General features: G+C 45.9%; 1 protein-coding gene across 2 annotated transcripts in view; it reads right to left on the bottom strand.

The window, feature by feature from the left end:
- Nucleotides 1–5,136: 5,136 nt before the first annotated feature.
- Dlgap2 (DLG associated protein 2) overlaps nucleotides 5,137–12,526 on the bottom strand; it is a 720,970-nt gene continuing 713,580 nt past the window's right edge. For both annotated transcript variants that reach the window (XM_028766298.1, XM_028766297.1), the window contains 2 exons: nucleotides 9,130–9,282; nucleotides 5,137–6,340 (listed from right to left, as the gene is read on the bottom strand). In XM_028766298.1, coding sequence (XP_028622131.1) covers nucleotides 6,122–6,340; nucleotides 9,130–9,282 — 372 coding nt within the window. In that variant the 3' untranslated portion in view covers nucleotides 5,137–6,121. The remainder of the gene's footprint in view (nucleotides 6,341–9,129; nucleotides 9,283–12,526) is intronic.

Genomic DNA, 12,526 nt, shown 5'->3' with positions numbered 1-12,526 from the left:
CATTAAACTCAGTCTTTAGGCCACGCCTGGGTTTTGGCAGACAGTATGGAGGGTGGGTAGAGGGTTGTGTCTCTACAGAAGGGTACTTGGACAGAGGTAAGTGGCTATTGTTGGGAAATGAGCAGCCTGGTTCTCGCTGCTCATGAGGGGACACCTTCCTGAATGCAGCAAACCAATTGAAAAATGGAGGGAGGGTGACGATTCTTGTGGAGCCCTTTGAAGGTGACTAAGTGTCTGAAATGGCTGGAGTTGGGTGGAGAACTAGGGTCATGGGCAAGTGGCTTCCTAAGGTCCCACGGTCAACCTTGGCTTCCATCCTTGAGCTTGTAGACACACATCCAAGTCCCCCCATGGAGACCACTGCTCAGAAGATACACATGTACACGAGTCCTGCCACCCCTTTCTCTGTGACCACCTCTCTCGCACGGCACATGGGAAGTCTTGGAGCCCAAGGCCTTCAGATTCAGAATAAGCACCAATGATTTAGAGTCTCCTAATATCTAAGAAAATCGGGAGGTAAAACCGCCGTTACCTTGGTTTGTGTGTATACAAAATCTTTTAAAAAGTAGTAGTTTTGTAGGTAACTATTACGTCCTCTGAAAAGGAGTCATCTGTCAGATGTTGAGACGGAAACAAGGTCTTTTTTTTTTAAACAGTGGATCAAAACGCCGGGTTCGGACAGCAACTCATAACACGGTGGTGTTTTTTTTTTTTTTTTTTCAGCGAGGCGAGAATGGGAAAGTTTCTTCTCAGAGTGTCTGTGTGCTCATCCCTGCAGTGGGCAGGGTAATGATGCCAGAGTGGGGGACTAGGGATGGAGTCCGCACCTCTGCAGTGACTATGCTGCAGGTCTAAGTCCGTCTGTGTTCTTCACACGCACATCCCTCGTTACCTGGCCAGATTTGTTCTTGGATCACTTTACCATATCAATAACATCTGTCCGGTTCATCTAGGAGGGGCTGAGCTGGCAAAAAATATTGCCCAACTCTTGTTGGTGTTGGTGATTCTTGTTCATGGAAGAGTATAGAAACTGAAGTCACAGCCAGCAGGAAAAGAAGTTCCTGGCTATTATGTTCCATTTCTGTGCCTCTGTATTCTTGTTTTGATCTCCTGCCTAGGCAGAACAGGACCCCAAAGTAAATGTCCCTCCTTCTTGTACCGTGGTCTAGCTCTGTCAGCTTCATGCTTAAAGTGGGGGCCACAGCACACTGAGGAGAGCCCAGGCACAACTCCCAAATGAAAATACACATTCATCATAGACCTCTAAGCTCAAAGATGCCAGAGGGGTTATGTCACCAACCCCTCACCGCACCTGCCTTCGAGGGAGGTAGGAACAGTAACACTAACACCACATCATGGAAGAGAAAACAGAACCCTGACTCAGGGCAGGTTACTAGCAGTCGCGTGCATCAGCTCTGACAGCTTAGCTGAGTCTCAGGGCTCCCCGTGCCTTTTCCTTGATATCTTGAACTTCCGGCTGCCATCCTGTGTGGAGGCCCCTAGCTTGACTGGGAAGTATGCCGCCTCTAGTTTGCTGTCCCTCGCCACTCAGCCACTCAGCCACTCAGCACAGGAAGCACAGAGGCACAGGCATGACTTCAGCTGATGTGGTGTGTTCAACTCACAGCAGGCGGGACAGGGAATGATGAGGAAAAAGTTCACTCCTCACCAAGGTAGCCGAGGCCACTGCTAACCAGGGGCCATCATGGTCTTGATCTCTTAAGCCTGTTTCCTGGCTTTAGAAGCCCAGGTTTGATCCAAACCTACTTAGGAGTATAAACGGCAAGTGGGCGGAACTAAGAACTCCTCAGAACGTCCAGTGAAGGTAGTTTGAAAACTATAAAAAATGGTAGCGGTGACCATGGAGGTTGTAACATGTTAAATTTGCAGCAAGAACGTGAGAGACGCTCAGAAATGGCTGGAGGAAGAGTGTGCGAGTGAAAGCATGTGACTTGGGAAAGTATGTCTGTGCTCTGGGCTTCAAGTCTGTCCCCAGTGGGCTGAGTGTGGGGCTTAAGTATCCTCTCTTGGGCATTATTGCTCCAGACAGCCAGTTTTCTTCATGATATAGCCCCTCAGGGGATTGCCGCCACCTCTCCAACCTCTGAGGGAGTTCCTGTCATCAGCAGGTAAGATCCTGCTGATCTGTCAGCCTGAGTCACTCTGACATGCTACCTGTCAACTTCTGTCCATGTGGACATCCTGTCCCAGAACTGTGGTCAGAGAACCCTGAGCAAGATGACTGACAATAGGGAGAAAGCAGCTGAAACCTGACCTTTGTGCTCCTCAGAGGGTGACTGGATTCCAGTGCGTCAGAAGCACAGGAAGGCCAGCTCACACCTGATTATCTCACGATCAATTGCAAAGTCCAGTACCTGCCACTCTCCTTTTGTCCCATCTCTGCTGCCAAAAGTTTTGGACCAAGAGTGTGATGGTGACTGTCTGTAATCCCAGCACCCAGCAGAAAGAGGCAGGACAATTGCACAATTGAGGCTAGCCTGAACTACACACAGTGAGACTCTTTATCTACAAAACAAAAATGTTTGGGCCAAACCAGACAGCTGTTTCGAAGGCGGGGAGTTCTATGACTGCTGCAGGCACTTGGACCATGTGTCCACAAATGTCACCGTATTTCCAGAGAAATCTCATCCTGGGGTCGCGAGGTTGGGATGTATAGTGAACAGACAAGAGGCAGCAGATTTAAGCTAGGGCGGTAAAAACAGGGCTTGCTCGTTACACTAATGAAAGGCAGAAATCAAGACAGGGTGATCCGGGATAGACACCCCAGGAAGCAGGATCCATAGTATGCCCCGTGTACTGTTTGTATTATTCTAATCATAAGGTGGCCAGGTCCACAAAGGTGAGCTGGGTGACTGCCTCTACTCTGCGGCTTATCATTTTGTGTGTGTGTGTGTTTATTTTTTTTTTTTGAGGCAGTCTTAGATATAATTTTTCCCTAAGGATTTACTTTGTACTAAATAGTTGAAGTCTTCATGTGTGGTTTGAAGTTAAAAGTGTGGGCATTTCCCTTTCAAAAACAAGGTGATTTCTGGGTATAAAACACATCCTTCTGGATTGGCGATAAGAACCTGGGAATGATCAACTCTGGAGACATCTGTTTTCACAATAACCACAGCAGGAACAAATAGAGATGCCAGGGAAAGTGCACTGAAGACCATCTTGTTCCTCAGTCATATCCTTCCCCCTGGTCCTGCGCTCCAGCTGTACTTCCTTTCCCACTGTTTTCCACAGGTCTGCATGGTAGAGTCCAGATCAGCCTGATGGCGTGAGGAAGGGGTTCGGAACTGGTGACACTCAAGTCTCTCCCGAGGATGGTGACATCTCTAGGTATGCTGTTATAGATAACAAGGGCTGCACCGTGTTATAGCCTGTGTTTGTATCTATTTTTCCTTTCTTTTGCGTTTTGGATGAGATCATCGGACCACAGGAGAACTCCACACCACGAACCTCCTGAAAGCGACTGAGCTAAAGGAGCTGGAGGGACCAGCGTGCACACACAATGGATGCTGTTTGCCTTTGCCGGGACGATGCAGTACACACATGGCTTATCTTCTCATTCCACAACAGGAGTGTCACACGCAGGAGACCTGAAGGTATTGTACTTACGAAGGGATGTGAACAGCTAACACTCCATTAGAACTAGCAGCAGGTGTTTGTTCGGCCATTAAATAATCATCTTTGGAACCTAGTGAACCAGATAGGGACCCACTTTTTTTTTTTAATGTCAAAAGAGGGGGCCACCATGCAACTCAGGGAAGGAAGATTTGCTCAGCTGGGGGATGTTTGGACCAAGGCTTTGGGGGTAATGCTGGATGAGAAATGAATATAGACAATGTAGTTAACCAAAATCTAGTAGATGCTTTGTTCAAGTCGGGGCCATAGAATTTTTCGTCTATGGCAAATGATGATTGTCTGATGTTGCAATTTACTTCTGTGGAGTATGTTGTGTACATCTGAGGAAATGATGGGAAAGACTGCCAGATGTCCTCATGGGTATGGGCAGCAGGGACATTTGCATTCCGAATTTCCTTCAGCTAGGGGACGGACATTGGTTCTGTTTTCCTCTGGTTATGTCTAGACAGCTCCTCTAGGATACATTGCTTTCCAAGTCTGAAATACCAGTGCTTACAGCAGCGCACGTGTTTGTAACTCACTGGCATGAGTCCAGGAGGAAGCATCATTATTGTACACTATTCAGGATTTACGTATTTATTTAGGTAGAAAATGCTTCGAACACTCTGGGGAAATAGGACTTGGTGATAGAAGAATATTTTGGGAGTTATTATTATTAATTTTTTGCATTTTAAAGGATATACATTCGTATGATTTTTGCTTCCAAATATATTTTAAGGCTGTTTGGTAAAATATATACCAGATACAAGGCTCGATTTATAGGGTTTTGCTATTACAGGGAATTCTTAACTACTCAGCTTAAAAAAAAAAAAAAAGTAAAACTTTGAGGCCTGACATGCTGTAACATCAACCGTATCCCCCATGCGAAATGGAATGGAGAGGACAAGGAAGAGGCCGGCGTAGTAATGCCCCAGCCGCAAGGCTGCCTTGCTGGGTACCCACTCAGAGACCAGCGATGTGGTCCGGCTGCAGATGGAGGCACTGGGGACGGTTTAAAGTGCTAGTCACAGGGAAAAAAACACAAAGTGCTACAGGCTGTGGAAAGCTTTCTGCCTATGGCTGAGCACACGGTGCTCCTTAAAGCAGTAAGACTGGAGACCTGGGGTGGGGGTGGGGGACCCTGCCTATATGTGAAGAACAAAGAACTCTGAGATCAGGGCCGTGGGCCATCTGACCACTCTTTGTGGCATCCGAACTTCCATGCAGAAGTCATAGAATGAGATCTTAGTTGTAAACATCATTTACACAAAACCCATTAATCAGAGCCTCTCTGCACCCTCAGAGTCTGGCTACTGATTACGTTTCTTAAATTCCACAGCTGGAAATTACCATGCGACCTCTCTCTCTCTCTCTCTCTCTCTCTTTCTCTCTCTCTCTCCTTTTCCCCCCTTTTCATGTCTAACACAGGCAAGAAATATATTCTTCAGCAGTACTGCATAGGACAGAATAATTCTGGAAAAATACAAGCATAAACTAACTTTTCTTCTTTACCATTTTTAAAATCGATATACTTACCACTCACATTCATGTATCTCATATGGTTTACAACATCACAACTGGCATCTTAAACAAGCAAACTCATTTAAAGGTACCCTGGGAAGTCAAGTTTGATAGCAGTTTGAGAATGCACGTAACATACAGAAAAAGTCCATGTAACTTAAGCAGTGAGGTGTAAAGGAAATGCCATGTGTAATGGTTTAAGTTACCAAGGGATAAAATTACCACGACTATTTCTTAGTATTTTTTTTTTCCTCTTTGTATTCTCTGGGCTCCTGCCAGAACTTTCCATGGGTCTTTCTCTTAGAGGGGCGTTCAGCTTAGCTTTCAACATAAACATTCTATGCTAGATCTTTTTCTTTGGGAGGGGGGTGTTTCATCCTTGACATTTCCTTTTAGAGAACCACCTGGTAGGGACCTTGGAGAAACCCTTTCCTGTCATGATAATGTCAGCCAAGAAACTTGTGCGTCCTGCGGTGACAGGACCAGCAAGGACAGCAAGGGCATGTGGCAGCTTGGCTGGGGAGAGTAACTCAGGAGAGAGGGAACGGGTTTGTCTGTCTTTCTGGCCCTTCGAGTTGTAGCACCTTCCACTTGGATGTCTAATGCCTCTCGAGAGTAGGGAGATGCACCCGTTTATAGTGACCTCTAGTCATCACACAATTTATAAAAATATAAATAACAAAGTGAAAGCTAGGGTCCATCTCAAGAGGCCACTTGGCGGCCCTCTGAGAACAGGGATGTAAGTCTAGGCTCACCAAGCCTGTTCCTTGGAGCCGACGTCCTTCAGAGTCAATCTTGCCATGAGCTCGGCAAACTAGGAATCGGAGCATCCACTGTCTACGGTGCAGAGAACACGGCAAGGGCGAATCTGGTGGAGGGTGAGACAGAAACTACCAGGTAGGCAATAAACTGTACAAGCATTTTGTGAAAAAGAACAAAACCAGGCGCGTGTGGCCGCCTCTGGTCCTCAGAGCCGCGTCTGGGCCTCGGGGATGTAGATCTCGATGCTGTCTGCCCTCTCCGTGGCAGAGTTCTGGCGGAACGAGGCCGCTCTCTTGGCTGCCATGAGCCGGCGCCGGGCTTCCTGGCGCTGTCTGTCTGGCAGGTCCAGGGACTTTTCTCTCGTGATGGGGAATTTCCCCTTGGGGGGCTTCTTTGGTATCGGAGGGGGGATCTTCCTTTCTTCCTGAAAAGCATCACAAGTCAGAGGAGGTCAGGGAAGGTCATGAGGAAGTCACAGAAGTAAGTGGTAGGACATCTGAAGATTAATCAGGGGTGGAGGTCTGGGTAAGGTCAGAAGGGAGCTCAAGGGGAAAGTGGAAGGAGTTGGAGGAGAGGTGAGAGGTCATGGCAAGGTCAGGGAGGTCATGGCAAGGTCAGGGAGGTCATGGAGAGTCATGAGGAAGTCAGAGGGAAGTCAGGAGAGGGCCAGAGACACTGAGTCCTGGAGCTGGGGTTCATCCAAGTTCTCCTTGACTTCCTGCCCCTGTAGACACTGCCAAATTCACCCACATTGATGCCCGATGGGACAGCTTCATCTTTCTGCATCTACCTTTCTAAATTCCTCATTTTCAGTGGAGGCTGAGGACTTTGTGGCAGTGTCTACCGATAAGAAAATAAACTGCATCTCAGCACAGATATCCCCTTAGCTCTGGCATACTGGAGTTCTCCCTCACTCCCACACTTACTGAAACATCATCCTACCTGAATGTTAGCAATGTCTTGAGGGAGTGTGGAAGGGGTCACCTGTTCTGTGTGTGGCAGGATGCACATTCATGAAAATCATCTTATATGGACAGAAACCCCAGGGATCCCTCAGCTAAATTCTCAATCATGAACCTAAACCCACATGGACTCTATGGTAAGCACATTATATATATATATATATATATATATATATATATATATATATATATGCACATAAATATTTCCCTTAGCCTTTATTCTCAAATAACTCATATTTAAAAATATATGCACCTCCAGAGAGATAGCTTGGACAAATCAGAAATTTACACAACGCAGAGTCCTTGTGAGTATTTCGTGAAGGATTTGTACCCTGGGATAGTATTCCTGAAGGCAAATCTGGACCTTTCCCAGACATTGGAAGACTCCCTCCTAAGTGGAGAGCCCTGATCTGAGTCTCCATGTTTAAGCTGTGTTTGGTACAGGAACCAGGGAAGCATGTGCCCATGCCCACAGTGACCCCTGATTTTGGAAAAGGTGAGAAGCTGTCTTGGTATTTGAAATTTGTTCCTAAGGCTAGACACCATGGCCCACCCTGGACTTCCTGGCGTGCCTCTTAGACTATTCAGAAATGCAACTTCCACATGAAGCTGTTCATGTCTCCCCTTCCTCTTTTAGTAGCTCTTCAATAACCTGCGAGAAACGAACATTTCTTGTGAGCTCCCCTTCTGAGGGGCTTCAGAACCAGCAAATTATAGTAGAGGGACAAGGGAGAGATCAGAACCTTGCAATGCTTGGCATTCTGTCCCCAGAAGCACCTAGAAAGGACAGGCTTTTCTTTAAGGTGTGAACTTGCCCCTCTGCACTGGGGTGAGTGTCTTAAGCAGGGACACATTTCACAGGAGACTAGGTCTGTGAGGGCTTCCCATTGCTCTTGGTCCCACAGGAATGTAAACTTCACGGGCTGCTGTCTGCATGTGGGTTACATGTCTGCTTTCATTATTCCATTCGTGTGCCATCTTTGGGCAGTGTGGGCTTGCTTCTGTGTTCCACATCCCTCCCAATATCTTCTAGAAGGAGTTTGTTCAATGTTCTCAGGGACATGTGAGCCTAGTGGCTTTGAGCCTCAGGAGCCACCAGCACTACCTAAGGAAGCCCAGGTAGTGAGCGCACTCATGGGCTTTCATCCTAACCAGTAGCTACACATTCTCGCTTACACATTAAGCGGCACTTCCCTAAACTGTTACGGATCTGTTTGCACTGTAACTTGATTCTACTTCATTTTGAGACAGTGTCTCGTGATTTATTTTAGGTCTCAAACTTACAAACCTACTTTGGCTTTTCAAGTTCTGGGAACTCAGGGACTTACTACTACCACATCTGATTGGAATTTTAAATGAAATAACTGTATTTATTTAGTGAGGGTATGTACGGGTGATGTGTGTAGGTGTACAGATGCCACGGTGCCAGTGTGGAGGTCGGAGGACAAGGTGTAGGAATTAGATCTCCCACTATGTAGATCCTGAGACCAGCCTCAGAGCATCAGGCTTGGTGGCAAACACCCTTACCCACTGGGCCATCTCACTAGCTGTAACTCACTTTAATGGACTATATCTGTCTAGAAAATTCAGACCCTGATTACTTCTCTAGGGAGCTTGTAAGTTGATGCACGCATTTCTGACTTGGACTGCCTTCCAGTGCTCTCCTGAGATGATGTCACCACTCAGCAGAGAGCCAAATTCAGATTTAATGCAAAATTTCCAGCCTGTTTAAGGATGATGAAGCTCCATAGGAAGACCACACCCTCAGACTGCTCCAAAAGGTGTAAACGCAGTCTTGTCCTTAGCTCCCTTACACAAACCAGGAAAGTATATTTGGTTAGGAGAAGATTGTCATCTTAGCCAGACCTAAGATCTTACCTGTGGGAGAGCCACTAAATACAATCCAAACAGAAGTTGGATGAAAATGAGCCAGGATTTATCCCTGGAGGAAACTAGATTATAGACGTAGGGATCTTTCCTGGTGACTCAGATGTCTGTGTACCAGAGTTATAGTAAGACACCCACTGCTAGTCACATGTCTAGGATTCCAGTTCTGTCCACTTGTGTATGTGCTTGTAACATCCCCCCCCTCACCCTCACCCCCAACCCCCCCCCCCCCCCACACACACAAAATCTGATCCTGTATCAATAACTAAAGGTGGAGAAATCAGCTATTGTCTAGCACAGGAGCCGGCAAACAGAGGCCTACAAGCATAGTACTGGGGACCGCCGTACCACGCGACTGCATTACCTTTCTTTCGGGTGACTCTATTATCTTCCAGTCATTGAGTTTCAGCTGGTGCAGTTCATCAAACTTCATACTCACATCTTCCACAGACAGCTGCAGCATATCCCAATAGCCGGCTAGATCCTGTGAGGTCGGTCTTGGCATGGCACTGGGGTCCTGTGGACACACAGGCAAGTGAGGGAGGCTGCTCTTTCTTCTGTAAGTCACTCAAGGAATCAGCCCAGGAGGAGTTCCTCTCATTTGAAACAAGGTAAGAGACTCGCCATGACCCCATCTTAGCCCAGGCACCTGCCAGCAGCTTACAAACATTTAACATTGTTTCAACTTGAAAATCCTGGGGGTAGAATGTAGCTCAGTGGTAAGAATACTTGCCTAGGATGTACAAATTCTCTGGGCTCCATCCTTCAGATGGTTTGCAGCTCAAGAAAGCAGTAGAGTCATGTGACTTACTCAGGAGGGAAAGACTACCCTGTGGTTAGGCCACTAGGATTGTGGCCAGTTTTTTTTTTCATTGTGTTTATTTTGATGGGCTGTAGTTCTAGCTCCAAGGATCAAGTATGACTTCAAAAGGTAATATGACTTCGGTTTACCCCCATGGAGAGTCAAGACCATCTCCTAAAGGGACAAAATACTCAAGAACAACCCCTCCCACTTAACTCAGCTTGTCCATCGGGTGCTACTCCACCGTCCACAGACAGCACCTAGGCTTGTTCTCAGTCCAAGATGCACCTCACGTCTGAACAGTGTATGGTCCAATTGGTTCTTACTGTGACAGTCAAGTGCCAGTTCTGTGTGTGGCTCCCCGCCCTCAGTGTGAGGTTGGGTCATCCTGCAGACTTACACAATCAGACATTTGTTGGAAAGTGCTTACATTGTTCAGACTTCATCAGTGGTTCGGGTTGAACATTGTTTGGTTCACAGCTGATTTAGCTCGGGTTGATGCTAACATGGAAACTATACCCATTGTGCACCAGTGCTTTTTCACAGTTCACAGGCAACCAAATAACAACCTATGCCACCAGGGAGAGTCACGGGGTAGAAGGTGAACTCACACAATGTGTCTATTTCCTCCTAAGTGGGATTCAGAGCTGGGCTCTGCTGTTCGGGCCTGTTCTTTCAAGGAACCACTAGAGGGCGACGTCTGTCCATACTTCTGCCAAGCTGTGGCTGACTCTGACAGCGTAAGCTTCTTTCTAAAATTTCTGCCTATTCTGCTTGAGTGTGAAGGAGTGAGGGAGATAGCTACTTCATAGATACATCACAAACTGCCCACAACTTGGAGACACCCGGAGGCGGTCTGTCTGTCCCTAGGGTCATTTCTTAGACTTAAGGATGGACAAACCTCCTAAAATGTCTACCACTAGCAGTGGCCCCGGCAACCATGAACCACGGCTTTGAGAGCAAATAATACGCTCTGTCTTCTGCCTATGTCTTCTGACACTGCCCTCCAATGAGTGTCTCAGAGATCCCAAAGAGAAACCAAAAATAAAGAAGATACCCAACCAGATTTTTTTTAAAAAAAATTTAACTTGAAAGGCCTCAAAGATGTCAGGGTAGCTCATTTCAAGGCTAAATCAGCTTCATCTGATGCAGAAGAGGGGCGTATTTAACAGGCTCAAGGGTAAGCTCTGTCCTCCGTGCCACATGATCTGTACTGAGAGGCTGCAGAAGCTGTCTGGCCACTGTGACTACAACCACACAGCACAGCATTCCTGATGATCAAACCAATCTTGCCTAGGTAGTACGAAGAGGAAGGCAGAGCCACACAGAATAGCCAAACATTTATCTAGTTTCTTCCAAGGTCGCAAAACCTTCCAGATTACCGACAAATGTCGACAAAGCTTCCTGCCAAAGGTGCCATGTTGTAACACTAAATGTCATGATGAACTTTAATGGGCTAGCAGGAAAATGTTAGAGAAAACATTATCCTTAATGACCCTGATGAAGGACCTGGATCTGCTGCTCTGGAGGGCTGCACCTGCGTATTCAGTAAAACATGCTGTAAGTTCAGCATCTCCATATAAGCTAACAAGCACAGCATGATCAGAACACCTGCTGTCTTCAGTGTGACAAGCCCAGCAGAGCCTTTTGCCTTTATGGAAAATGTTTGGTATTAAATGTCAGGACTGTAAAATTCCTTATAAAGAACTATGGATATAATTCATGTTTCTCATGGAGTTATGAGTATTTTAGTCAGAAGAAACCAAACAGTGTGTGTATGTGTGTGCAGTAAGTGGGTACATGCATATGTTGATATATGAAGGTTAGTATGCATGGACATACATGTAGGTATATAAATTTACATACATATACACACATATATACATACACACATACACACATACATATATAAATAGATATAGAGATAGAGATATATAGAGATATAGACATACATATATAGAGAGGTATAGTATAGATATAGGTATAGTATAGGTATAGTATAGGTATAGGTATAGGTATAGGTATAGGTATAGGTATAGGTATAGGTATAGTATAGGTATAGGTATAGTATAGGTATAGGTATAGTATAGGTATAGTATAGGTATAGGTATAGTATAGGTATAGGTATAGTATAGGTATAGGTATAGTATAGGTATAGGTATAGGTATAGTATAGGTATAGGTATAGGTATAGGTATAGTATAGGTATAGGTATAGTATAGGTATAGTATAGGTACAGTATAGGTATAGGTATAGGTATAGGTATAGTATAGGTATAATATAGGTATAGTATAGGTATAGGTATAGTATAGGTATAAGTATAGGTATGGTATAGGTATAGGTATAGTATAGGTATAGGTATAGATATAGTATAGGTAGGTATAGGTATAGGTATATACAGGTGAGTTTCTCCTCTTTGCCTGGAAAACTCAGGATCAATGCCAACTGCATTCATAAATCTAGCTCAAGGCACATTCATCTCTGTCCCCAATATAGGATATGCAAAGGCCAAATGACTTCTAAGATTTTTTCTTAATCTCTTCACATGAATATGCTCAACACCCGCCCCCCCCCCCCCCCCAGTTGATTTTCTTTCCTTGTGACCTCAGCTATCATAGCAATTCATTCCCTACCTCCTCTTCTGAGGTATTTTCTGGGAGAGAACGTGAGTAGAGGAGGAATACAGTCAGACTCTCCCTCCTCCTTCATGCTCTACTGAGCCCCGGCTGCAGCCACAGCCACAGCTTCTGTCTGGGACCTGGGCTTAAGAGGTGTGAGTTGCGGGACCTGACTGTAGATAAGGAGGGTGTGTGGGTCCCGGGTGGGGTGTACCTCCCTAAGGATGGGATGTTGGTTCTTGGAGCTATGTGTGTTTCTCCAGGGCAAGATGTGTGGGCTTCTAAACCTTAGGAATGTGTCCAGGGCCAAGGGTATAAGTGTCCTGAGGTGGGGTGTAGGTA

This window comes from Grammomys surdaster, unplaced genomic scaffold (assembly GCF_004785775.1).
Source record: "Grammomys surdaster isolate TR1022 unplaced genomic scaffold, NIH_TR_1.0 167, whole genome shotgun sequence".
In the NCBI taxonomy this organism is placed as follows: domain Eukaryota; kingdom Metazoa; phylum Chordata; class Mammalia; order Rodentia; family Muridae; genus Grammomys; species Grammomys surdaster.
This window is presented reverse-complemented; position numbering and strand designations above follow the sequence as displayed.